The sequence below is a fragment of the Prionailurus bengalensis genome, chromosome B1 (assembly GCF_016509475.1).
Source record: "Prionailurus bengalensis isolate Pbe53 chromosome B1, Fcat_Pben_1.1_paternal_pri, whole genome shotgun sequence".
NCBI classification, from domain to species: Eukaryota; Metazoa; Chordata; class Mammalia; order Carnivora; family Felidae; genus Prionailurus; species Prionailurus bengalensis.
The window spans coordinates 40,719,663-40,747,307 of record NC_057344.1 but is presented as its reverse complement, the minus strand read 5'-3'; the positions used below and the strand labels follow the sequence as shown (position 1 = coordinate 40,747,307).

Sequence of the window (27,645 nt, the reverse complement as noted above, 5' to 3'; positions counted from 1 at the left end):
TACTGCAATGAATGAGAAAGGCCCACAGCAGTGATTGCATTTCTGCATCTTTGACACACTTGCTTAGTAACCATATGCGATAGCTTCTTGTGCTGCTTCTTAGGTAATAACCATCGCTAACACTTTTCTAACTCAGTCCTCACAACTCTGCGAAGTAGGCACTACTAGTGCCCTTATTTGAGAAGGTAGGAACTTGAAATTTACAGAAGTAAAGGTACTTTCTCAACGTAACAGAGCTGGCAAGTATTGGATCAGGATTAAAACCCAGGCAGTCTGTCACCAGAACTCGTGTGATGCCACATCATTCAGCCATTTGGATTTTGGATTTTCTCTTTTACTTAAAAAATTAGTCAACTATCTGTCCTTAGCAAGTATGTAAGAGAACAATCCCTACCACCTTCAATATACATTTATCATGGTCTTCTTTACGGAGGAACTGCCACTCATGCTTCCTTTCACCAAAGTGAAAACTAAAGCCCAAGCAGGGTGGCAGCCTTGAGGTCTAGATCAACATTATTACCATTAACACCAGTTGCTGTTTTATTAAACACATACTATGTGGCAGGCACCTTGCCATATGTCATCTCATTTGATAACTAATTTTTGGTTTAACTGAAGGTGAAACCTTGTTTTCTGACTTCTACTTCATGGCTTTCTGGATCACAATGATTTAAATCACTTAAAATGTATTATCAAAGTCATTGGAACTCCAAAGCAATTTAGAGAGACCTGCCCAACTCTCTCATTTTCAGATCTGGGAACTGAGATTCTGAAAGGTTAAGTGCCTTGTCCAATGTTAAGTTGTCTAGCTGGGGCTGGAAGAGGCCTCCTGCATCCAGGTCCAGAGCTCTTGATGCTATATACAGCCAATCATCTTTACCCAATGTACATAAATGAAAAGGCATCGTGGCTCTTTTTAAATAGTTGTTACTACCCATGGCTTATTATTCATGATGCTATTTCACAATTCATGCCCTGGAAGTCACACTTTTTAGCATCCCCCTCGAGGTGTCTTCCACGTTTACGAAGGTGGTAGCAGCAGCTGCCCCTTTGTGACTGGTTGACTAAGGGCCAGGCGGCCCTCAGACCGATCTCGACAGCCAATCAGGGCTCGGAGCCACAGAGCTGCACCAACCGGAGGTTGCCGAAGCCTCAACACGGGCCAACTGGGAGCTCAAAGCCAAGAAGAATGTGACCGGCGGACAGCGATCAATCAGAGGGGAGGAGCGGTTAACTGACGTCCAATCAGCGGCTCTTAGGTCCCGGTCGTGGGCGGTGCTGCCGTGAGGCCCGCCGGCCAGCCAATCAGCAGACGAGCGGCCATCGGCGCGAGTGTGGGGGGCGGCCGGGGGTGGGGCTTGCCCGAGCGTCGGAACTGTGGGCGCTGCGAAGAGCGAGGCTGGGTGAGAAGGGCTGAAGACCCGGTTGGGGTTAGGGGCAGCGCGGGCACGCACCGGGCCAGGGCGGGGGCTGGAGGCTGGGGCACACGAGGGTGCGGGCGGGGGCACGCGGGGTCCCAGCGGGGCGCGGGTGGCAGGGTCAGAGTTAGGAGATGCGGAGGGATTGACCCTCAGAGCTACGGGATATGGCGGGGAGAGAGGTGAGGGACCAACTACCGGGCTGGGGAGGTGGCCCGCTCCGACCAGGTGGCTGAAGGAGGAGGGGACACTGTTGCCATGGCAACGCACGTGTGCTGTGTGGCGACCTTTTTCACCGCCTGAATGTGCGCACACCTTAAATCCGCCTCCTGATCACCCCCACCCTAAAGGGCCTCCATCATCCTTTGCTCGCAGGCAGCTGGGCTGAGACCAAAAATAACCCTGTTTAGCAGCCGCCTCTCCTCCTCCCCAGCTTGGTTACTCCCCTCCTCCCCTCCCTTCTGCTGTCTCGTCCCCGGGCAGAGGGATTATGCTCGCCCTGGGGCCCTTGGTACAACAGGCCTTTGCGGTTTGACCACCTGGTCCAGTTCGCAGCCAGCTTGAGGAATGGCCACAGCTGGGGTACAGCGCGGCTGTCTCTTCCTGGGGACTGCACCGTAGAGATGCTGCCGCCTGAGCGACCTGGGGTATCCCTCAGATTTCTTTAAGGCATCCAGTGCAGAGCCTTGTGCATAACAAGTACTCAGAGAATGCGGTCTGACTCCATGAATAAAGACCACAATGATAGCTTTCCACCTATGGACCAGCGCTGTCCAATAGATCTATAAAGCGAACCAGATACGTAATTTTACCTTTTCTGCTAACCACGTTTTTAAAAAAGGTTAGGTTAATTTTAATGTATTTTACTTAACCTGACATATCAGAATATCAATATTAACTGAATATTAATTCACGAATTAATATTAAATTACTGGTATCTAAAATTCCTTTTTAAATACAAGACCTGCAAAATCTGGTGGGAACTTATACTTACCTCACATCTCAGTTCAGACCAGGCACATTTCAAGTGCTCACTGGCTGCATTTAGCTGATGGCTGCCATATAAGACTGTGCAACCATAAGCATTTCTCATTTCATGTGGCTGAATACATAAAACTCCTCAATACTCTTTGAAACTCTCTTCTGTGCAGGGAGCACTGCAATGAGGCAACAAAAAACATGAGGCATGGTCTTTTTTTTTTTTTTTTTTAATGTTTATTTTTGAGACAGAGACTGACAGAGAATAAGCATGGGAGGGGCAGAGAGAGAGGGAGGCACAGAATCCGAAGCAGGCTCCAGGCTCTGAGCTGTCAGCACAGAGCCTGATCCGGGGCTCCAACCCATAGACCAGGAGATCATGACCTGAGCCAAAGTTGTATGCTCAACCGACTGAGCCACTCAGGCGCCCCATGGCATGGTCTTCTTTGTCAAGGAGCTTCCAGAACAGTTGATATATCAGACATCCAAAAATTAAATTGAGTTTTAAGTGGTAGTAATTAAGGCAATAGTAAAGATAACCAGGCAGTATATAATTGGCAAACAAGATGGCTGATGAATTATCCTTAGGAATTGTAGGCAGGAATACTTCAGGCTCTTAAAGAAGAGGAAGACATGAATCTACTCTTGAAAGATAGGTAGGTGTTTTGGTTGAGTGGAACTGACCATAGCTTCTTTTATTTTTAGGGTTGAAAATTGGCAGTCCTGAGACTTTCAGACTGAAAAAGACTTCTCTCTCTCACTGACAGTCTCCATCATGATTCATAGCCTTTTCTTGATCAACTCCTCTGGAGATATTTTCCTGGAAAAACATTGGAAAAGTGTGGTCAGCCGTTCTGTCTGTGATTACTTTTTTGAGGCACAAGAGAGAGCTACCGAGGCAGAAAATGTACCTCCAGTTATTCCGACTCCTCACCACTATCTCTTAAGTGTTTACCGTCACAAGATCTTTTTTGTGGCTGTGATCCAGACAGAGGTCCCACCGCTGTTTGTCATTGAGTTCCTTCACCGAGTAGTGGACACGTTTCAGGTGCGTGAATGTGAGGAGGCTCATGCGTGTAAATTATAAAGTGTCTGTATAGTTCTGTTTCCATTGTATTCAGCTTCAATTAAGGAACTTTTTAAAAAATCAAAACTGACTTTGCTCACTTCCTCTCCCATCTGATAAGATCCTTGTTTCTGTTTATGGAACTGGCTGCACCTGAAATGGCACATTGAATACTTCTGAACCTGTTGCATGAGGAAGCCACTCTACTTGGTATGATTATATACAGTCATTTTAGTTCTGGAGATTGGAATCACCCCACTTTTTATTCATAAATCAGAGGAATTTAGTTTGGGTTTTTTTTTTCTTTTTTTTAGTGGACTTTGATGCTAGCCATTGTTAAGTACATTGCTATGAGTTGCATCAAAAAGTAATGAGTGTGTAAAGATACATATATTTTCAAGTGTTAGAAAAAACTAAGTAATGCTTGTTTCACTCTCCTTGGCAAGAGTAATTTGTGAAGCCAAACTTCATCTTGGGTTTGGAGTGCTTATCCAAAGCGTCTGAGTACTAGTGATGAGCTTTCATTGCAAACTAAGATTGGAAAATCTTCTGTTCCTGTAAGAATTTAAGTGACACATTTTACAAGACACAGTTTTCACTTTGAGTTTTTCTTTCAGGAATAGATTTGAAGATCTTGGGGAGCAGGGTATAGGGGAGGTGAAAGTAAGTTATATCAAGATGTCAGCACTATTATTAGCTCAGGATTTTAGGCTTCCCAGACCCTGGATTCAAATATGGGATCCTCCCTCTAAAAGAATTGCTCAAATTCTACCTCTTATGGTCACTTGCCTTTTATTTTATTTTATTTTTTTTGTAATGTTTATTTATTTTTAAGAGAGAGACAGAGCACGAGTGGGGGAGGGGCAGAGAGAGAGAGAGGGAGACGCAGAATCTGAAGCAGGCTCCAGGCTCTGAGCTGTCAGCACAGCCAACGTGGGGCTCACACTCACAAACCATGAGATCATGACCTGAGCTGAAGTCGGACACTTAACTGACTGAACTACTCAGGCTCCCCGGTCATTTGCCTCTTATTATTGTCATCATACAATAAGTGAGAAGCAAGGGCCCTTTGGTTTAATTTCTGTGTCATGTGTGGTCTGGAATTGGTCATATGAATACAGAAATTGTGGAATAAGAGAAGAAGAAGAGAATGATGACTCAGATATTACGGTGAAATTAAAAAATAAGTCAAAGAGTCCTTTCATTTCCAGTCATATCTGTATCACATGTCTGGAAAATGAAAATATATTTTATAATTTTTTTCCCACAAATACTTTCTGGTAGTACTATTCTGGGTTTCCAGTTCTCATGTGGCATACCAGTTCTTTCCCACAGTGAAAACCTGAGAATTATAAACCCCAGTATGTGGAGTAACTAAAAGTAGAAGAACCCAGTAGTTATGACCTTAAACTACTCTAATTGAGCCTTATTATGATTTCCACATATGATATTTTACCCCATTCTAAGATTAACAGTCCCATTGGTGAAACCCAGCATTTGCTTCATCCCTCCATAGCAATATTTTGTAATCTATTACGAGACAGGAAGTGAGAAAAGTTGTTTAATCTCATTGAAAACAGAGAGGACTTTGGGATAACAGTAAAGTTCCTAGTTTGGAAGTCTGGGACTTCAGAGCTTGTCATTTTTGAAGGATTTGTTAAAAGTAAATGGACATACCCTGATTTTAATGTCTTTTCTCTCTGGCTGCATTATTTGTTTAGTACTAGAATATGATGGAAGAGTTCCAGCGCTAGAATTGCACATAATTTTGCTATAGCAATTTGTCACATTTACAAGTCTTCTTTCCAACTGCTTAGTTCACGTTATGTCTGATTGACAAAATCTGGTGAGGTGTTTTATTTATTTTTCAAAATAAAAACACTCTTGGGAGGAAATGTGTTACCTCCCCCCCTTCTTTTTAAACATTTTTTTTAACGTTTATTTATTTTTGAGACAGAGAGAGACAGAGCATGAAGAGGGAGACACAGAATCTGAAACAGGCTCCTGGCAGTGAGCTGTCAGTACAGAGCCCGACGCGGGGCTCGAACTCACAGACCGCAAAATCATGACCTGAGTTGAAGTCAGCTGGTTAACCGACTGAGCCACCCAGGTGTCCCCTCCCCCCCTTCTTAAATCCTCATTTTTAAAGAAGTCTTGTTTTAGAAACACATTCCTGACTCTTAAGTGTTCTTGGATATTGCAATGTCTCTGACAATTTTTATTATCTGATGTAATTTTAATTTAGATCACGTGTACAGTCCAGTTTTGGATGTCATGATTTTAGGAGCATGTTGGAAAACTAGAGCATATCCAAAGAAATAGCAAGATGGTGAAATGATCTAGAAACCATACCATAGCGTGAATAGTAGAAGGATCAAACAGGGTTTGGCTGGGAGAAAAAAAAAAATGAAGTGAAAGTTAGCTGCCTTCAAATAGCTGTGGGGCTGTTATGTAAATTTGTTCTGTAAGGCAGATCTAGAAAGCAAATTTCTGTTTAGCAAAAGAAAGAACTTTTGAATAATCAGAGCTTTCCATGAATAGAATGGGCTTTTTCAAAAGGCAAATGGATGAATTCAAGAAGGATTGTATGACCATCTCAGAGGTCCTGTAAAAGATGCAACTGATGTTCCTAGAAGGGCCTCGCTAAATGACTACTAGCATTTCTTTTTCGTCATCATGCATCATGTTTTACAAAGTGTTTTATAATTTACAAAGCATTTCCACATGTATTATCATTTAATCAATCATGCTTAGTTCTTATAACCTCCTTGTGTGTCCAGTGGTATTATCCTGATTATACTAGTAAAGAAATCAAGACCTGTATCAGTTAGCATGACTTACTCTGGTAAGTGACAATAAGGTTACCACCCAGGTCTTCTGATTTGGAATCCAGTGCTTTTTCCACAACCCAGATAATTTAGTATCTAAGTTTAGCCTGTGTTAGTAAAAAGACAGAGCCTTCTTAGAATCATCCTAGCATCTTAGAGACTTTCTGGTGTGCTAGTTCATCTCCCTCATTTCATTTTATTTCCTTCTCAATTCTTATTTGCTGTATCAGTGTTAAGAAATAGCACAACAGAAAGCATTAAGAAAAATTTTAGGTCCAATCTGGGTCATATCAAGTATTATTATTTTGCATAGTTCTTTCAAATTCTTGTTCCTAAGCACATGTAATAGTTTAGGTTCAGTTTTGTATTCGTCATGTTTTGTCTAGTTGAAGAAACTAACCCCAAAAGGTTAAATGACTTACTCTTAATTTATAAAAGAAGTTAGTGATGATACTAGTACTATAAGCCAGTCCACTGTTCTATCTACCAAACCGGGTTGCTTACGAGAACTAAGGTTATGCTTCATTCCTTCATTGCAGAAGAATATTCCAGAAACACTGAGTAAACACATGGACAGGACTAGGTCCTTATTTTTTAGGAAGATTCTTTTTGTTACAATCTCTGAATGCTATATATTCTACATATTGTATTTTCATCAGGATTATTTTGGAGTCTGTTCAGAGCCAGTGATCAAAGACAATGTGGTTGTGGTTTATGAGGTACTGGAAGAGATGCTTGACAATGGGTTTCCATTGGCTACCGAGTCAAACATCCTCAAAGAACTGATAAAGCCTCCCACTATCCTTCGAACGGTTGTCAACACCATAACAGGTATGGAGAAAGAGGAAACCAAGCTGCTGCCATCCTGGGTGTGGCTTTCTCCGGTGTGGTGCACTGTTTTGAGTGCTTGTCTTTGGGGCTCTCAGATGTCCAGGTGCTTTAATTTTGTTCGTTATAGTCTTTGATTATGACCTGAAGCATGTTTTTGTTATGTAGAAAAGGCCTTGATTTCAGTAACAATAAAGTATGCTTCTTTAAAAAGCATTTCTTTCTGGGGCGCCTGGGTGGCTCAGTCGGTTAAGCGGCCGATTTCGGCTCAGGTCACGATCTCGCAGTCCGTGAGTTCGAGCCCCGCGTCAGGCTCTGTGCTGACAGCTCAGAGCCTGGAGCCTCTTTCAGATTCTGTGTCTCCCTCTCTCTGACCCTCCCCCGTTCATGCTCTGTCTCTCTCTGTCTCAAAAATAAATAAACGTTAAAAAAAATAATAATGAAAAACTGATGTTGGAGCTTTCGAGTATGCCCTTAAAAAAAATAAAGAAAGAAAGAAAGAAAGAAATGTCAGAGATACAGAAAAGCACAAAGACCTTGAAAATAACTTAATCACACCATAATTTTGACATATTTTCTATTTCTTCTAGACAGATGAATAATGAATAGATGCATAGATTTTTTAAAAACAACTCTTGTCTATTTTTTAAAACTTTCATCAATATTTTGTGAACATTATCCCATTATGATACATTTTCTTCTACATAATTTTTAGTGACTTTATAATTTTCTACCATATGGAATAGACCCTAAGTGATTTGTTCAATCCATATTTATGATGGTTCTGATTTTTTGTTCTTTTAAATAACAGGGAATTAACTCTCTTATACCTAAATCTTTGTGTACATCTTCTTTGATTTATTTTCAGTAATAGAAATGGAAGTGCTAAATCAAAGGGCATGCACATTTTAAGGACTTTAATGCATTGTGCCAAATTGTCTTCTAGAAAATTTATAGTTTCTATAGCTGTTTCTGTGCATCCTAGCCAATCCTATTATTAATTTTTTCAAATCTTTGGCATTTAATAGTTTAGTCATGTCATATTTACACACTCATTTTTTTTTTAAGTTTATATATTTTGAGAGAGGGAGAGAGAGAGAATCCCAGGCAGTCTCCACACTGTCAACACAGAACCCTGTATGGGGCTCGAACTTGTAAACCATGAGATCATGACCTGAGCCGAAACCAAGAGTCAGACCCTTAACTGACTGAGCCACCCAGGCACCCTACACACTCATTTTTTATTACTAAGGAAGTTAAAACCCATTCGAGTATTTATTGACTGTTTTTCTTCTATAGTAAATTACCTACTTGTGTCCTTTGCCCAGCTTTTCTTTTATTGAAATGTTTTTCTTTTTTTATACTAACATAAATTTTGTTAATGTTTATTCATTTTTGAGAAAGAGACAGAGCGTGAGTAGGGGAGGGGCAGAGAGAGAGGGAGACACAGAATCTGAAGCAGGCTCCAGACTCCAAACTGGCAGCAAGAGCCCAATGTAGGGCTCGAACTCATGAACTGCAAGAGGATGACCCTGAGCCGAAGTCTGACGCTCAACCAACTGAGCCACCCAGGCACCCCTCATACTAGTTTAAAAGAAGTCCTTTCATTTAAGCACATTAAACCATCATGTATATTTCCAGTATACATGATCATTTGTAGTTCTGTATATTTTTTGAATCCTATGTCACAGATATTTTCTCACAATTGCCTTTTAACATTGTCTATGGTGTTTTTGTTTAGCCACATTTAAAATTTTCTGACTTAGTCATATTAGTCATTCTGCTTCATTCAGGTTTTACATTGTGGGTCTTGCTTCATATATAAACAAGGGTTTGCATGACATTTGACAAACTGATTGAAAAAATATATATATATATTTTATGTTTTTATTTTTTGAGAGAGAAAGAGAGCATGGGTGCATGTGCCTGCATGCAAGCTGGGAAGGGGCAGAGGGAGAGAATCTCAAGCAGGCTCCACGCTCAATGCTGAGCCAGGGTGTAGACATGGAGCCTGATCTCACAACTGTGAGATTGTGACCTGATCTGAAATCAAGAGCTGGTTGCTTAACTGACTGAGCCACCCAGGCGCTCCCCACCCTGAAAAAAATATTTTTTTTAAGTATAAATTTGCAAGAATACCGGGACAATTTTGAAAAAGTACTGCAAAGGTGGATTTTCCTTGTCAACAAATATCAAGCTATATTAACTTCATATAGGACAGGAGACAGAAACTCATACATAGATAGATAAGCTATTAAAGGGCAAGACAGTTTTGAAAATAAATATTTTTTAAAAAGAGTAAGAGAGGGGCACTTGGTTGGCTCAGTCAGTTAGCGTCTGACTCTTAGTTTTGGCTCAGGTTATGATCTCCTGGTTCATGGGTTCAAGCCCAGTGTAGCGCTCCTGCTGATGGTGTGGGCCTACTTTGGATTTTCTCTCCCTTCTCTCTCTTGCCCCTTCCCAGCTTGTGCACTCACTGCACTTATGCACTCACTCTCTCCCTCTGTCTCTCAAAAGAAAAGCAAGAGAGAAAATGTGTTCTATCAAATACAAGATATAAAGTTTTGATAATTTTAAAAACATAGTATTGGCCCAGTAATAGACAGATAGGTGACTAAGATAAGGTAGAATGTTCAGAAACAGACCCTTTCTTTTGTAGGAATTTGGTATAGTAGATGTCATATATATCAAATCAATGAATCAGGGGCCAATTGTTAAATAAACTATATTAGGACAGTCAGCTTTGATATAGAACAAAATGAAGTCCTTCCCTACTCATTCTGTACACTAAATTCCAGCAAAGAGTTAAACACAAACCTTATAATTGTTAGAAGAAAACATAGGGGAATGTCTTTTTGATCTCAGAGAAGGGAAGGTCTTTTTTAAAATGTATTTTCGGGGCGCCTGGGTGGCGCAGTTGGTTAAGCGTCCAACTTCAGCCAGGTCACGATCTCGCGGTCCGTGAGTTCGAGCCCCACGTCAGGCTCTGGGCTGATGGCTCAGAGCCTGGAGCCTGTTTCCGATTCTGTGTCTCCCTCTCTCTCTGCCCCTCCCCCGTTCATGCTCTGTCTCTCTCTGTCCCAAAAATAAATAAATGTTGAAAAAAAAAATAAAAAGTGTATTTTCTTCTGGTTCTTTTATGGTTTTACTTTTGGATTTAATTCTTTAGTCTATTATCTTGGTATACAATATCAAGTAAGGCTCTGTTTATTTCTCCAAAATTTCTACCAGTTTTCCTAGCACCATAACTTATCCTTTTCCCCTGTTTTAAAATGATATTTTTATCTTGTACTAAGTCATTATGGATTCTTGGTCTGTTTTTAGGCTTTCCTGCCTTATCATACTGCTTTAATTATTATTACTTTTTTTTTTTTATGTTTATTTTGAAAGAGAGACAGAGCATGAGCAGGGGAGGGGCAGAAAGAGAGGGAGACACAGAATCCGAAGCAGCTCCAGGCTCTGAGCTGTCAGCACAGAGCCCGACACGGGACTCATCTCATGAACGGTGGACCTGAGTTGAAGTCAGCTGCTTAACTGACTGAGCCACCCAGGCACCCTATACTGCTTTAATTATTATAGCCTAATGACATGTTTTAACATACGGTGCCTCTTTTTAAGAAAAACACATTTGTTGGGTTTTTCAATAATCTGGATTCATTTAACTCTTTTTTTTTTTTTTTTAATTTTTTTTTCAACGTTTATTTATTTTTGGGACAGAGAGAGACAGAGCATGAACGGGGGAGGGGCAGAGAGAGAGGGAGACACAGAATCGGAAACAGGCTCCAGGCTCTGAGCCATCAGCCCAGAGCCCGACGTGGGGCTTGAACTCACAGACCGCGAGATCGTGACCTGGCTAAAGTCGGACGCCCAACCGACTGCGCCACCCAGGCGCCCCTTTTTAAAAAATTTTTTTTTTCAACGTTTATTTATTTTTGGGACAGAGAGAGACAGAGCATGAACGGGGGAGGGGCAGAGAGAGAGGGAGACACAGAATCAGAAACAGGCTCCAGGCTCTGAGCCATCAGCCCAGAGCCCGACGCGGGGCTCGAACTCACGGACCGCGAGATCGTCATTTAACTCTTAAACTCTTTGTTAGTGCCTGGATCATTTATAAATACTATGGAGTCATTTTTCTGAACTTCTCTTAAATCTAGAAAAAGATACCTGAGCTGAAAGTACCTTTTGAAAAGCTGAAATGTTGTGTAAATATGCTGAATATATGCGTGTGTTTAATGTTTCTTTCTTTAGATTAAAAGGTCCAGGTTACAAAAGAAGGAAATAGATTTTTAATTAGTTATAATATTTCAGAATTTCAGTATAGCACTTTTGAATTAAAAAATATTTTAGATGCTTGTGGGAGGAAAAAACAAGGAATTGATTTGCAACTCTTAGGGAAAGATCTAATTTGTATTACTTTCCTAACATTCAGTGTACATTAGTTGTAGTAAAATATATACATTTTAATACCTAGCATAAATGTACCTAAGAACACCTAGCATAAATGTACCTAAGAACGTACCTTAAACTAGAATACTGTTTTTACCCATGAAAATTTTATATTTATGTAGATTACCATCCCTACTGAAAGCCAATACATTATTTAAGCTACAAGCTATTGTGAAATTTGAGAGACCAACTTCAGGTTTCTTTCAAAACCAAAATATGATATCTGTTTCTCAAGTAACTTTTTTAACCTTTATTCTGGTCGAGGAAGCAGACCAAATGGCAACAACTTTTTAAAATAGACTAGGTTACCCATATATAAGTTGGGAAACTCTTATCTTTTTTTTTTTTTTTAATTCTTCAATTGAGTGCATGAAGAGTGGGAGCATAGAAACTCCTAGGGAAGTGTTCTATGATTATTAGATAACTGGTTACATCTAACCACAATGGAATTAAATTACAGTAATATTCATTATCTTAGGAAGCACCAATGTGGGTGACCAGCTTCCTACTGGGCAGCTGTCAGTGGTGCCCTGGCGACGGACTGGGGTGAAATACACTAACAACGAGGCCTATTTTGATGTGATCGAAGAGATTGATGCCATCATTGATAAATCAGGTAGGTGTTTTTAATCTGTTTTCAGAACTGGAAAGTATAAAGATGGGGTGCCTGGGTAGCTCAGTCAGTTAAGTGTCTGACCTCAGCTCAGGTCATGATCTCATGGTTTGTGAGTTCAAGCCCTATGTCAGGCTCTGTGCCGACAGCTCAGAGCCTGGAGCCTGCTTGATTCTGTGTCTCCCTTTCTCTCTGCCCCTACCCCGCTTGCTCACTCTTTCTCTCTCTCTCTCTGTCTCTCAAAAATAAACGTTAAAAAGATTGTTTTGAAAGTGGAAATAGTCTCCTTCATATAATGCTTGCTAGTATCAGAATTATCCCCCATTCAAGATCATTCATTTTAACTTAGCGCCTACTTTGTGTCAGGCGCTGTGCTGGGTACTAGGAATAGACTTAAATATTATAATGCAGATGACACAATCATATATATAGAAACCCCTAAATACTCGACAAAAACTCTTAGAACTAGTAAACAAATTTTGTAAAGTTGCAGGGTACATAATCAACATATAAAACATTTCTAAATATAATGAACTATTCTAAAAGAAAATTAAGGAAACAGTCCCATTTACAATAGCAACAAAAAGAACAAAATAGTTAGGAATAAACTTAACCAAACTTGTACTCTGAAAATTATAAAACATTGTGAAGAAAATTAAAGAAGACACAAATAAGTGGAAAGACATCCTGTGTTCATGGATTGGTAGAATTAATATTATTAAAATGTTCATACTACCCAAAGTGATCTACAGATTCAGTGTAATCACTGTCAAAATCTCAATAGCATTCTTTACAGGAATAGAAAAACAGTCCTAAAATTCATATGGAACCACAAAAGATTCCAAATAGCCAAAGCAATCTTGAGCAAGAAGAACAAAGCTGGAGACTTCATACTTCATGATTTCAAAATATATTGCAAAACTATGTAATTGAAATAGTGTTATACTGACATAAAAGTAGACACATAGACCAGTGAAACAGAATAGAGTGCTCAGAAATAAATGGGGCGTCTGGGTGGCTCAGTTGATTAAGCGTCCACTCTTGATTTTGGCTCAGGTCATGATCTCATGGTTCATAAGATTGAGCCCGCATCAGGCTCCACACTGAGCATGGAGCCTGGGATGCTCTCTCTCCCTCTCTCTGTTTGCCCATCCCCCACTCGTGCTCTCTCTCAAAATAAATAAACATTCAAAAAATATCTTTTAGGGGCTCCTGTGGCTCAGTTGGTTGAACGCCCAACTTCAGCTCAGGTCATGATCTCACAGTTCATGAGGTTGAGCCCTGCGTTGTGCTCTGTGCTGACAGCTCAGAGCCTGGAGCCTGCTTCGGATTCTGTGATCGTCTCTCTCTCTGCCCCTCCCACATTCATGCTCTATCTCTCTCAAAATATACATAAACATTAAAAAAATATTTTTTTAATTAAAAAAACAGAATTGGTTAGTCCTTGTGAGGGGCAGTCTTTAAAAAAAGTCTTCTTAAAAACTGATTTTTAAACATTTACAGTCAACTGATCTTCAACAGGAGAGCCAAGATTGTACCATGGGGAAAGGATAGTCTCTTCATTAAATGATGCAGGGAGAACTGAATATCCATATGTGGAAGAATAAAATTGGACCCTTACCTCACACCAAAAAAAAAAAAAAAAAAAAAAATCAACTCAAAATGGATTAAAGACTTAAATGTGAGATGTGAAATCATAGAACTACTAGAAGAAAACATAGGGAAAAAACTTCTTTTTTGGGGGGTGGGGTAGGGGAAAACTTCTTGACACTTGTATGGGCAATGACTTTTTTTGGATTTGACACCAAACGCAAAGGCAACAAAAAGCAAAAATAGACAAAAACTAAAAAGTTTCTGCACAACAAAAACAGTCAACAGAGTGAAAAAACAACCTGTTAGAGAAAATATTTGGAAACCATATATCAGATTAGGGGTTAGAACCAAAATATACAAAGAACACACAGAACTCAATAGCAAAAAAAAACAAATAACTTGATTAAAAAGTGGGCAAAGGATCTGACTAGACATTTATCAAACAAAGACATACAGATGGCCAATAGATGTATAAAAGGTGCTCAACGTCACTAATTATTAGGGAAATCAAAACTACAATGAGATATCACCTCACAGTAGTTATAATGGCTAGTATCAAAACGGCAGACAATAAGTGTTAGTAGTGTTGTAGGGAAAAGAAAACCTTAGTACACTGTTGGTGGGAATGTATATTGGTACATTCATGGAAAACTATCAAAAAAATAAAAAATAGAACTACTTCGTGATCCAGTTTTCCCACTTCTGGGTGTATCCAAAGGAAATGAAAGAATTAGCTCAAAGAGGTATCTGCACTCCCATGTTCATTGCAGCATTATTCACAATAGCCAACCTAAATGTCTTTTGATGGATGAATGGATAACGAAAATGTGAGATAGACATGCACACAGGCATGTTATTCAGTCACAAGAAAAGAAGGAAATTCTGCCATTTGCAACATGGATAAACCTGGAGGACAGTATGCTAAATGAAATAAGCCAGAGAGAGAAAGACAAACACTGCATAGTCTCACTTATCTGTACAATCTAAAATAGTCAAATTCATGGAAGCAGAGGGTAGAATGGTGTTACTAAGGGCTAGTGGGTGGGGGAAGTGGGGAGATATTTGGTCAAAGGGTACAGAGTTTCAGTTATGCAAGATGAGTAAATTCTGGAAATGTACAGCACAGTGATGATAGTTAATACTGCATTTTATACTTTTTCTCAGCTTTACTGAGGTATTATGGACAAATAAAATTGTAAGATATTTAAAATGTAGTGATTTGCTGTATGTATTCATTTCAAAGGATTCCCCCATCTAGTTAAATTAACACATCCATCACCTCATCATAATATGTATCGTATACTTGAAATTTGCTAATTAATATGTTAGTTAACTTGTTTGTGGTGATCATTTCGCAATGTATATATATCAAAATATCAAGTTGTATACCTTGATTATATACAGTTTTTGTTAATTATGCCTCAATAAGGCTGAAAATGGCAATTCAAAATAATGTAATGCAGACTAATGCTTGTTGGTGTTACAGATCTTATCCTCTTAAATAAAAAAATTGTTCTTTAATGGTGTTCTAGATCTTGTCCTCTTAAGTAAAAAAAGTAGCAAACGAATCTCTTTTAGATTTCCTTTTGAATGTATTTGACTCCCAAATCTGATGGCAGAACTGACATTGTAATCACTAAAATTCAGGGAGCCTTCTTTTCTATCTGTTCTGAATTACAGCAATATGTCCTAGAGCTTAGAAATTTGTAGAAAGTTCTTTTCACATTAGTGAACTCATTCATTCAACAAATGCTTATCGAAAACCTGTTGTGTTGTAGCACAGTGCTGACTAATGGATATTTAATCATGAACAAGATACAGTGAAGGAATATTCCAGGTCACACAGTCCCCTCCTCATTGAGAATTTTTGCTGATAATAGTGTAATAATAATAATGACAGTGGTGTGTAATGGGAGGTATCACTACTGTGAGGATGTCATACATGAGAATTATGTGGAGAAAGAAAAGGCTAAGGATTCCTGGAAATGAGCAAGGGAAGAAGAAATGAATTGCAAATGAAAAGACAACAAATACATATTTGAAGATGAAATATAGAAATTCTCAAAAAGGAAACCCAGTAATTAAGTTATTGAATAGCGACCTATAATATCCCCTTCCCACACATATAGGAAAACAACAATTCTTTGTTAATATTGAATAAAGATATGTCATTTACAGGAACAATTGGTAGTCTGTCAAAATAGAGGGGGTCTACATCTTTCCCATGACAAGCCTTTGGAGATTCTTGTTATGTAAATGTGGGTGGTGGCCACTGGCTTTTGGTTCAATAATGATTTCAACATTTTTTGACTAATAATTTCTAAATTCTGCAACAAAGTCTTTTCAAAACCTTAATCCTGAATTGTGTTCAATACACAAAGTGCTGGACCTCTTTATGACCTGACTTTATTGTAGCTATTGTTATTGACAGTGATCGTGACTATGATGTTATTTTGTTGTTGACAATGATGAGGTTCTACAAACAAAGGAGACAAAAGAGGCCAGAAAGAAAGAAAGAGTTTATGGCTGCAGAAGCTTATTTAGAGTCTAGTGAGGAAGAGGGAGGTAAAAAGAATATAAGCGATGTATCCCACCCATCCAGAGCAAAGTGTAAAGAGAGCTGATAGTGTTTATGCTTTATCAGTAGAATGAATGGAAGTTATTAAGACCTTCAGGGATTTGGGAACAAAGTAGGTGCAAACACTTTAAGGTGAGTAAAATATTTTTGGGAAATAAAGTAGTTCAGCATGAATGCATTGAGAGGCATTAAAAAAAAAAAAAGTAATGAGGCTTTAAAACTAAGTAGGCAGCAACTTTTCATATTAGCCCCAAACTGGAAATAACCCAAATGTCCACCAGTAACAGGACACAAATTTCAATATGGTCCCATAAGAGAGTACTGTGTAGTAATGAAAAAGAATGAATAATCCATATATCCAGCACATGAATGAATCTTACATAGTTGAGTAAAAAAGATAGATGCATAAGATTATATACAGTTATATACATTTATATGAAGTTTGAAAACAGGTACAACTTCATCAAAGGTAACAGAAGTCAGAACTAGCATGGGGATGCAAGAGGAGCATGCTGGGATGCTAAGAAGGTTCTGTGCCTAAAGTTATTTACTGTGGAGGAGGAAAAGGCAGTGTTACTGCACAGGGCCCTCGATCCCCAACCTCCCATCATCTCTTCCCCTGTATGCATCTGTCCATATGGCTAACTTTTGACATGTATATTTTTTTAGTTGTTTTTTTTTTTTTAATGTTTATTTATTATTGAGAGACAGACACAGAGCATGAGCAGGGGAGGGGCCAAGAGATGGAGAGACGCAGAATCTGAAGCAGGCTCCAGACTCTGAGCTGTCAGCACAGAGCCCGACATGGGGCTCGAACCACAAAGCACAAGATCATGACCTGAGCCAAAGATGGACGCTTAACCAACTGAGCCACTCAGGCGCCCCTTGACACGTATATTTTTACAACCTGTAAATTCTGAATCAGCCTGTCTTGTTTAGACTGTATACATTCTTATATCTGACATTCTTGTAACTACTGTGTGATCAGTAAGATTCCTAGAAGAAATTCTGCTTTAAAAAAAAAAAGATTGCCAGGTGGAGAGGGGTGACATATATTCTACATTAATGGGTGGTCAGTCTGTAGGATCTTTAAAACAAGTATATTGTTAACAAATATAACAAAGGTGAATAAAGGCACAACTAAAAACGGGAAAAAAAAGGTTCTGTATCTTGATGTGGGTGGTATTTGCATGGGGTGTATACATATTTAAAAATTACTGAGTCATACATTTAAGATTTTTGCACTTAAGTAGTTTTCCCGCAATAAAAAAAAAGTACACAACAACTGGGTAGATAGTTAGCATGCCTTGCATGCCATTTTAAGGAGAACCATTGGGAGTGATTGAAGAGGTTTTTTTTTTTTTTTTTTTTTTAAGGTTTGTGTATTTATTTATTTTGAGAGAGAGAGAACGAGCAGGGGAGGGGCAGAGAGAGAGAGAGAGAAAGAGAGAATCCCAAGCAGGCTCCACACTGTCAGCACAGAGCCCAATGTGGGGCTCGAACCCACGAACTGTGAGATCATGACCTGAGCTGAAATCAAGAGTCATGATTTCGACTGAGTCACCCAGGTGCCCCGCAATTGAAGAGTTTTAAGTTGGGGAGTGACTTGATTCAGATTTGTAGTTGAAAACTATCAGTCTAGTTGCAGTGTGAAGAGTGGCTTCAACTGAAGGCAGGGAAACCAGGAGGCTGCCAGCTGAAGTCCAGGCACAAAATATAGATTCCATAATGGTGGTCAGGAAGGAAAGGAATGAATAGATGTAAGAGACAGAAGTCAGAAAAGAGAGGAATTGATAATTGATTGGATATGAGCACTGAAGAAGTATAGTTAGTCAAGGATGCATGTATGTTTCTGACTTAAGCAGCAGGTTAGATGGTACCATCATAAAGAAAGAAAATAGGGGGCACCTGGGTGGCTCAGTCTGTTGAGTGTCTGACTTCAGCTCAGGTCATGATTTTGCGCTTTGTGAGTTCAAGCCCCACATCAGGTTCTGTGGTGACAGCTCAGAGCCTGGAGCCTGCTTCAGAGTCTGTGTCTCCCTCTCTCTGCCCCTCCCCCACTTGCGCTCTGTCTCTCTCTCTCAAAGATAAATAAGCATTAAAAAAATTTTTTTTAAAAAGAAGGAAAATAGGAGAGCAGATGGAGGAATGGAGCTGATGTGCTCACTTTTTGATGTATAGAGTCTGAAGTGCCTCCATGACATGCAGGTAGAGCTGTCTAGTTTGGCAGGAGTGAGACTGTGAACCTGAAAAAAGACTAGGTTATATTTGACCATTAATGACAATCGAAGCCTTGGGAAGTAGGTGAAGTAACTCAAGGAGACCATGTTGAGTGAAAGAAAAGAGACGTTCAGAATTGTGAAAACACATCAGCATTCAAAAGATGTGCAAAGAAAGAGAAGCCTGCAGAGGAAGAGGAGCTAGAAAAACAGAAAACTAGGCGAGGTTAGGAGAAAGGAGTGTTTTACAAAGGAAGAAGTGGTCAAAAATGGCATGTTGCAGACAGGTCCTGTGGGATAAAGACCAAAAGTGCCCACTTGATTGAGCAGCAGAGCTCATTAGGGACCTTAGGGAGAGCAGGTTCTGCTATGACGTTTTCTGAACCACTGGTTATGATGACACCCTTTTTGATTCTGGGGCTAGAATGAAAACTTCTTTAAGCTAATTGTCTCTTTAATCTTTTATCCCCATTGCTTCATCCTAGTGTCTCATACTTGATATGCAGCTGATAAATGTTTGGAAGGATGGATCAATGGATTAGGTAGATGAACTGGATAGATGGACAGAAGGAAAGGAGAAAGGGAGGGAGGGAGAAGAAAAAAGTTGGGAAGGAAAAGAGAAAGTTAAAGAAGGTGGTAGGGAGGAAGTAAGTTGGTTGGGAAGGACGGAGAAGCGTCGAATAGCTTCTTACTTTCTCTTTGTTTTGTTCCTATCTCAGGTTCCACAATTACTGCTGAGATCCAGGGGGTGATTGATGCCTGTGTCAAGCTGACTGGAATGCCAGACCTTACGCTTTCCTTCATGGTAAAATCCTGAACCACAGGTTCACATCTTGGGATGGGAAATTAACTGTTTCTGGAAAGACAGTGGTGAGAATGGAATGGAACAATAAGAAATAAGGACAGCTACAAAGTTTATATCAGGCTTGAATTTTCTATAAGTAGCTACAGAATTTCTGTGTGCATGTGTTTAAATAAAAACAACATCTGAATGACTTTCCTGAAAGACATATGGGTATTTAATTCCTACTTCTTGCTTTTCCTTGCCCGGTAACTACAGAATCCCAGGTTGTTGGATGATGTCAGCTTCCATCCTTGTGTCCGTTTCAAGCGCTGGGAATCTGAGCGTATCCTCTCCTTCATTCCTCCTGATGGAAACTTCCGCCTGCTCTCTTACCATGTCAGTGCACAGAAGTAAGCAGCCCTTATAATTAAGAACAGAATCTGTGTATATGTGTATATGTGGAAACAGTATCCGTAGTGATTAAGGACTCAGGTTATGGATTCAAATTCCAGCTGGGTTCAAATTCCAGCTTCTGTACTTAACTAATCGGGTAACCTCAGGTGAGTTGCTTAACCTTTCTGTGTCTGTTTTCTTATCTGTAAGTGGAAAATGAAAAAAGTACCTTGTTTGAGGATTAAATAAAGCAATCTAAATAGTGCTTAAGAGGAAGTTAGTGCTCATAGTTTGCTGCTGCTATTTTTGTTGTTGTTATTATATGCCTAAACAAGAACTTTTTTTCTCAAATTGGAATCTGAGTACACCTATATTCAATCCCCCTAACCCAAAAGAGCATTAAATTATGCTATGAGAAACTATAAAAGGCAGTCATTTTTGGTCTTGAACATTCTCTTTAATATCTTGTCTAAGGACTTTTATTTTTATTTTTTAAATGTTTTATTATTTTTTTGAGAGAGAGCATACAAGCAGGGGAGGGGTGGGACAGAGGATCTGAAGCAGGCTCAGTGCTGACAAGCTGACAGCAGAGAGCCCGATGTGGGGCTTGAACTCAGAAACCGTGAGATCATGACCTGTGCTAAAGTTGGATGCTCAACTGACTGAGTCACCCAGGTGCCCCTGTCTTGTCTAAGGACTTTTAGAAGGTATGTAGTAGAAGATATACACACTGAAAAGAGCTATGACACCTCAGAGCCACCAATACTTTCCTATGTGATTTGGAATAAATAACTTAGGAAAATATCTGCGTGCTTGAGAGCAAAGACTCTGGACTCAGTCTGCCTGCACTTAAATCCCATCTTTAGTACTTATGATACATGACCTTGGGCAAATTGCTTAATCTTAGTGAAGTATAAGGACATCATTATTTATCTAGAAAAACAGGACAATAGCAGTACCTACTTCATACTTATTAAACAAGGTAATGGAACTAAAACACTTAGCATAGTATTGGCACACAGGAGTGTTTAATAGATGTTAAAAACTGTTATTGCTTTGGTATTAATCTGTGATTTCTGTTTCCTGTTCTGTCCTATCGTGACAACCTACCATACCTCATAGGGTTTTTGTGAGGATCAGAGAAAGTCAGGTAAAGGTACTCCTGAGATACTATCAAAGGTCCATGAGGTATGCATGTTACTCTCCCAAGTACAGATAATTATTGGTCACATGTTGTAAAGTAAAACACAGAAATATGGTGACTCCTAATTTTGATCTGTAATGCCTTTCTCATAGTAGGCTTAGTATACTCTTCGATTTTTGTTATCTTATTCAGTCATTGGAAGACTTAGTTTATTTACTAGACAGCGTCTTAGCTTTACAAAAAGAAAAAAAAATTAAAGATTACTGTTTTTTTTCCCTGTGTTTATTTTTTAATATAAGGAGTAAAGAAGTAGGTAATAATACTTAAAAGTCCTTAGACAAGATATTAAAGAGAATGTTCAAGACCAAAAATGACTGCCTTTTATGGTTTCTCATAGCATAATTTAACGCTCTTTTGGGTTAGGGGGATTGAATACAGGTGTACTCAGATTCCAATTTGAGAAAAAAAAGTTCTTGTTTAGACATATAACAACAAAAATAGCAGCCGCAAACTTAATGAGCACTAACTTTCTCTTAAGCGCTAGATTGCTTTATTTAATCCTCAATGAGGCAAAAAAAGCACTTAGGATAAAATGAGAAAATGTTGCCATTGTTTCCAGTATAGTAATGAAATTGGTTTTTCGTCTCTCCCTTTTCCAGTCTGGTGGCAATTCCAGTGTATGTCAAACATAACATCAGTTTCCGGGATAGTAGTTCACTTGGACGCTTTGAAATAACGGTGGGACCGAAGCAGACTATGGGGAAGACCATAGAGGGAGTGATTGTCACCAGCCAGATGCCCAAAGGGGTCCTGAATATGAGCCTCACTCCATCTCAGGGGACACATACATTTGACCCAGTTACCAAGGTAGGAGGAGAATAAGCAGGAAGTTTTGAATTGCTGATGTTAAATAGAAGTCATTATGCAGGAGCTCTCCAATAGACTTTCCAGCTTGTTGAAAGGGGAGCTTGATCAGAGGGACATCGTTTTTTCCTTGAGATAATTTATGGTGACAAATAGTTTTCTCTACTGAAAACCAGTTTAGAGGCTGCCTGTAATACTGTGAACAGATACCGTGAGGTTAGAGATCGGCCACCTCAAATGACGGCTTCCACTGTAACTTCTTTCTTTTTCTTTGAAGATGCTGTCTTGGGATGTAGGAAAGATAAATCCCCAAAAGCTACCAAGTTTGAAGGGGACCATGAGTCTTCAGGCTGGAGCTTCCAAACCAGATGAGAACCCCACAATTAACCTGCAATTTAAGATCCAGCAGCTGGCCATTTCTGGTAAGTGATTCTCGGCTTCAGTGGCTTGATGAGAACAGAAGTGGCTTTCTCCACTAGGACGCAGACATCAGAAAGCCTTCTGCTGACTCCCTGTTTACAGAGTTTGGTTTCATTACCTGATAGGTAATCTGGAGTAAAATCCTTCTAGCATTTCTGGGGGAAATCTATAATCCTTACTTTCTGAAGTTGGATTAAGGGACCTGACCAAAAACGTCTAAGATGCAGTTGAGAAGGAAACAGTGTAGGTGGACGGGGCATTCCCCAGCAGGTTTTGAGTCATCCTAGGGTTGTCAGTTTGGGGTTCAAAGGTTTTTAGCATGGGAAGGCTTCTGCATTCTCAGCTGGTCACTGAAAAGAATAATTTCCCCTCCATCCCCCCAGTTTCAGAAGACTTTCGTATTTGCTTTTATGAACATGTGGAACCCAAGTCAGCCCACTGTAGTCTACACCTGTCTTAGGATGATGATGATAGTAATAGTTACCATGTACTGGGCATTTACTATGTGCCAGGCAGTGTTTTAAGCCTTTGTCATCTGTTTTATTATTTAATCCTTAGAACAACCATGTAAGTAAGAAAGATAGGAGATGACTTCAGCTTTATATGAAGTTCCTATTTTTCTTTACCAACAAAACTTATCTAAGTTAAGTGATTAGCATTCACTTAAATTAGAAACTCATCGTAAATGTTAGAGACCTATACAGTATAAAATGTGTTCTGCTTAATGCAGTGAGAATACTTATAGGAAACACTCATTTATTAATGTATTCATTGAGTTATGCTTTATTTCATTATTCATTAATTTCATTAATTCATGTATTCTGTCCAATAGCTGGACAAAAACATAGAGTGGTCTTATTTTTTCCTTATCCTCCTTTCATCTGCATATAACTTTCTGCCCTTCCCACTTTAGAAACAGGTCTTCTAATAGGATAGCTTCTTGTTGGAGCAATTTTTTATTATCAGTGTGTGGGCCAAGAGTGACAAATCTGTGAGCCTCAGAAAAGTGAAATAAATAAGGGAAAATTATTATTATTTTTCTGGTTCACTGTTATAGCTATCTCTATCCCACTGATCTCTGAATTGAAGTGAATTTAGACAGATACACTACATGCTTCTTTTGAATAATGCTTATGTTTTCCTTCCAGGACTCAAGGTGAATCGTCTGGATATGTATGGGGAAAAGTACAAACCCTTTAAGGGCATAAAATACATGACCAAAGCTGGAAAATTCCAAGTTCGAACCTGAAGGGAGAGTTTTGCAAAAAGAACATTCACGAATGCTTTTTTGTTTCTTACTTGTCTAAAAGTAAAAAGTAATCAGCCTGTCTCCTAGGTCAGTATCCCCTTTTGGACCCACCCACTCCCTTTTTTCCTTAGCCTGCAGTGCCGTGGAGCTAATCAAGGGAGAGAAGGGTTGCCAGGGAGAACCGGACCAAAGTCAAACACAATCAGCACCAACTCAGTTCTGAGAGAAGAGCTGTGTGACAGAGGGTAGAGATACCTAATGCCATATTGAACTATTTTGAACATGGTTACCATAGAAAAGGACTAGAATTTGTTACTTGCTTGGCTTTACTCCTCTAAAGTCAATGAACGACTTCTGTTTGTTGTTTAAGGTGGAGAGAAAGATAGAAAGAAGGAAAGAAAGCTTGGAATAAAATGAATGCTAGTCAAGGGAAGGCCAGCAAAGGGTCTGACCTTTGAGGGAGAAGAAAGGAAGTGGTAGTAAAGACGTGTGAGTACACGTCCTCAGACGAGAGTGGGGCGGGGGGGGGGGGGGTGGAGAGCAGTCAAGCCCCACCAGGAGGACTGTTGGAAAGAATAGAGTTGAGTTGGTTTCTTTCTGATCCCTCTACTTTGATATACATATAAAAAAATTACTAGTACTTCTAGAAGTGAACTGGAAACTTCTTAAATTCGGGTGCGCTAATGACATGGAAGACTCCATTAGAATCAGATTTTCCTTTGAAGACTGCCACTATCTGACCATTTTTCAGATACTAACGACTGTTAGCCTTTAGCACCTGGCCTGTCGTCTGCAGTGAGAAAGTGACCTGCCCTCTTCCTGGTGGGGGGTGCCTGAAATGCCCCTTTCCCTAACCCAGAAGAATTCTACTCATGTCACAGAATTCACCAGCCTTTTTCCTGTTCCACAAGGACAGTTTCAGAAAAGCCAATCCCATAATCCCCAGGGCAGCCAGATTCTGTGTGTCACAGTATTGAAGTGTAGGTGGCCAACTCATTCCTCATGAAGTACATCACAGCTGTAACCCAGTGGTGACTCCCTATTTCTTCTTGTCAGTGCTAGACTGGTGCTGGAATCTAAGCCTTGCTGTCTGAAACTTTTCCAGCAGTAACCCTAAGTAAAAAAAGAAAGCTTACCGTCAAGGGGTATGGTTCATCCTGGAAGCTGCTCAGTAAAGTTGATTTCCCTGGAGTCTTCTGTGCTGGACTGTAATAGATTTATCAACAATATATATACCTACCTATCCATCTTTGTTTCAAGGCAAAAAGAAATTCCCTAAACCTTTGAATAAAACTGATGTTGAAGGAAGATGGGCCATGCTGATCATGTGTAACCCAGTTTAAGGAACATGGCAACTGAGGAAGTACCTCAGACTTTCCCAGTGGGTAATTTTTGCTCTAGTTCGATATATATATTAACCATTTAAATATTTATATAAAAGACAGGTTTTTAAATTCTTACTGCTATAGCTTAAGGAGTGATACTGTGCTCTGCTTCATGCGTGGGGAAAAATGAAGACCTATACTCTTCAAACCATATAATTTTTCTCTAAAGTCCTGTTTCTAAATATTTAAGTAATTTTGTTTTGCTAGTTTTATCTCCCTACTTCCTGGACTTGTTTTTGCTGCAGAGTAATGTTGCTTTGTGGTTTTCCTCTGGGATAAGTCATGTTGTATACAAACAGACGTGTTCATAGTCCATCACTCCAGAATTTTCCTGAACTACTGTGTCCTATATACACCCCTGGCAAGGTAGGGGAAACATCTCTGCCTCTGTGATCCCAGAATACTTGGAATTACTTCTCCTGAGGGCTCTGAAGGATTTTAAGGTTTCCTAGGTCATAGGAAACAACCAGTCTTGGTTCCTGGATATTTTTAGCTTTATAAATCCAGCTGCTAAATTTCCTTGTGGACAGCTCACCCTAATTTCAAGGGAAGAACTTGAGGAAAAGTAGAGTATCTAGGGTATGGGACCTGCGGGCCTTGGCATATGAAGTAACATGTCACCTGTGTAGCAGACCTCTGGAGCCCAGTGGAGAACATTACTGCTACCATCCAGCAGTGTGTTAACATTAACTAGTGCAGGGTGTTATGATCGAGCTGTTCAATTCCATAATATGTGTCTTACGTGGAAGTATCTCCTATGCTTAAGTCTTAATAAAGTTCAGTTTTACCAGTCCTCTATGTCCTAGTGTTTTTGTTACCAGGACTAACAGTGGTGCTATGCCTAGTAGGCCTCAGTAGAAGCAGTAAGAAATAAATCAATTTAGGGAGGATCTTATGATTTTTGTCTCTTCAACCAGCAGGCCTAAAGCCACATGTTATAGTGTGATTTTCTAGTTACCTCTGGAAATAGGAGATGTTGATATAATGTCATTTTTAAGGTTGTAAAAGCAAAGGTTGAGATCATGTTTTCCCCAGTGTGGAAAAGACAAAACCATTCAAGCTGCTGATGGCTATTCTAGTGCTTTCTCTGCTCTCTTGACCTTATGTTGGTCAGTTCAGGCATGAAACAGGGCTTCAAGGTCCTAAGCATCTTTTTTTTTTTTTTTTTACATTTTAGAGAGTGAGTTGGGGAGAGTGGTAGAGGGGGAGAGAGAATCTTAAGCAGGCTCCACACCAAAAGCAGAGCCTGATGCAGGGCTCAGTCTCACCACACTAGGGGAACTCATGACCTGAGCTGAAATCAAGAGTCAGATGCTCACCTGGCCAGCCATCTAGGCAACCCAGGTCCTAGACATCTTAATTGTGACAGGGATTTCTTGAAAGATAAGTCATTGGCAGTCTTTGTAAAGTATGGATACTGGTTGTTATCCCATATCTGTACTGATACCCTTTTGTAAATCCCTCCTGGCCATGAAGAGGACTTATTTCTGTTCGCAAACCACAGTGGTTGGTGTTTATTAATACTCCATCCCATCTGTCTTAGTCGTTGATATATCTTTTGCCCTCCTGTTTGCACCATGGTGAATTTTGTAAAACTTGTACTTTCCTCTGTGGCCAGTAGGTGGCGATGCCATGCCAGGATGGGATTAATTTTTTTAATTGTTAGAATTTTAAAAGGGGAATTGAATTTGAAACTCTTAAGCCTTCCCCCAAGATACCAAGTACTGGATTGTGTGAGTTTTTGGCTTTCGAAGTTAGACGTGGAACCAGAAGTTTACGACACTCTGTGATCACCAGACTTAAGATCTGGGCTCTAGAAGGGTGGCTATTTTCTGTCATCTGAGTTCCTCTAAGTCTCTGCCCACTTAAATGTATTGCACAGCTACCTGATAATCTTTGTTCTTAATTTTGTTCTTCAGGTCTGTTAGCGTCTATTTGCTTTATTAGCCAGCTGGGGATAAGGAACTATTTAATTTCCCCTTATATGTTGTTCCATGGCCTAAGAAGTTCCAGACATTTTACCCTGAATTTCCTAACCTATGCTGGGAAATGATGTGTTGTTGTTCTTTGAATGTATTTTAGTATAATTCAAAGGGGTCTCTTTGCAGGGCTGGTACTCTGCCCTGTAGCTCAGTCAGTGGCCCCTTGTGAGCAATTGTCTTCATCCAAGTTGGCCGTTGCTAGGACTTCATCCAAAGGAATGTTGGGGCCTTTAACTTGGCCCACCCCATCAAGGCCTTACTGCTTCAGTTCATATTTCATTCACCCTCTGCAAAAAAGCTTGTCATGCAAAGGGGAGGGCCTGAAACCACCTGGATTCCTGGCAGAGATGTGGGAGCTGGGAGTCTCCTATTGCTGTCCTCAAGCAGTGTTTCTCTAAAATGGCTGAGGTACACTTTGATCTAAAACAAAACCTGCCCATTGTACAGGGAAGTAGTGGGCAGTCTAAAGTTGAGAAATCTGTGACTTCAGTCTCTGTGATCTGCATTTATTCAACTGCTCCAGGGACTTCAACATTTCAGGGAAGTGGTGGTTTTTTGTTTGTGTGTCTGTTTTTCTCCTTCTCTAAATTAAGTTCTGGGCTTTAGAGGGTTGCTTTTGTGAGCTGAAACTATGTGCTTCTAAGAACGTCTAAACTGAGCAGTTCTAACAGCCTTTCAAGAGACCTTTTTTTCTCCTCTCCAGGAAGCTGTCGGCACATACCCAAGGGCAGGCATCTCAGATTTATTCTGGGATCTGGGATGTCAGTGGTGATAAAATCTGGCAGGCTGCAGCCAGGAATAGGAGTCGCATCTCTAGTTAAGAAAATAATCTAAGAGAAACAGAAAACAGCATTACT

General features: G+C 39.8%; 1 protein-coding gene across 1 annotated transcript; it reads left to right on the top strand.

The window, feature by feature from the left end:
• The first annotated feature begins 1,283 nt into the window (after positions 1-1,283).
• AP3M2 (adaptor related protein complex 3 subunit mu 2) lies at positions 1,284-25,599 on the top strand. The gene is made up of 9 exons (XM_043563132.1): positions 1,284-1,403; positions 3,102-3,444; positions 6,950-7,121; positions 12,043-12,180; positions 19,287-19,372; positions 19,628-19,761; positions 21,548-21,755; positions 22,030-22,174; positions 23,321-25,599. Exons 2-9 carry the CDS (start codon positions 3,172-3,174, stop codon positions 23,419-23,421), a joined length of 1,257 nt encoding a protein of 418 aa, XP_043419067.1. The 5' UTR covers positions 1,284-1,403; positions 3,102-3,171; the 3' UTR covers positions 23,422-25,599.
• Positions 25,600-27,645: the final 2,046 nt, after the last annotated feature.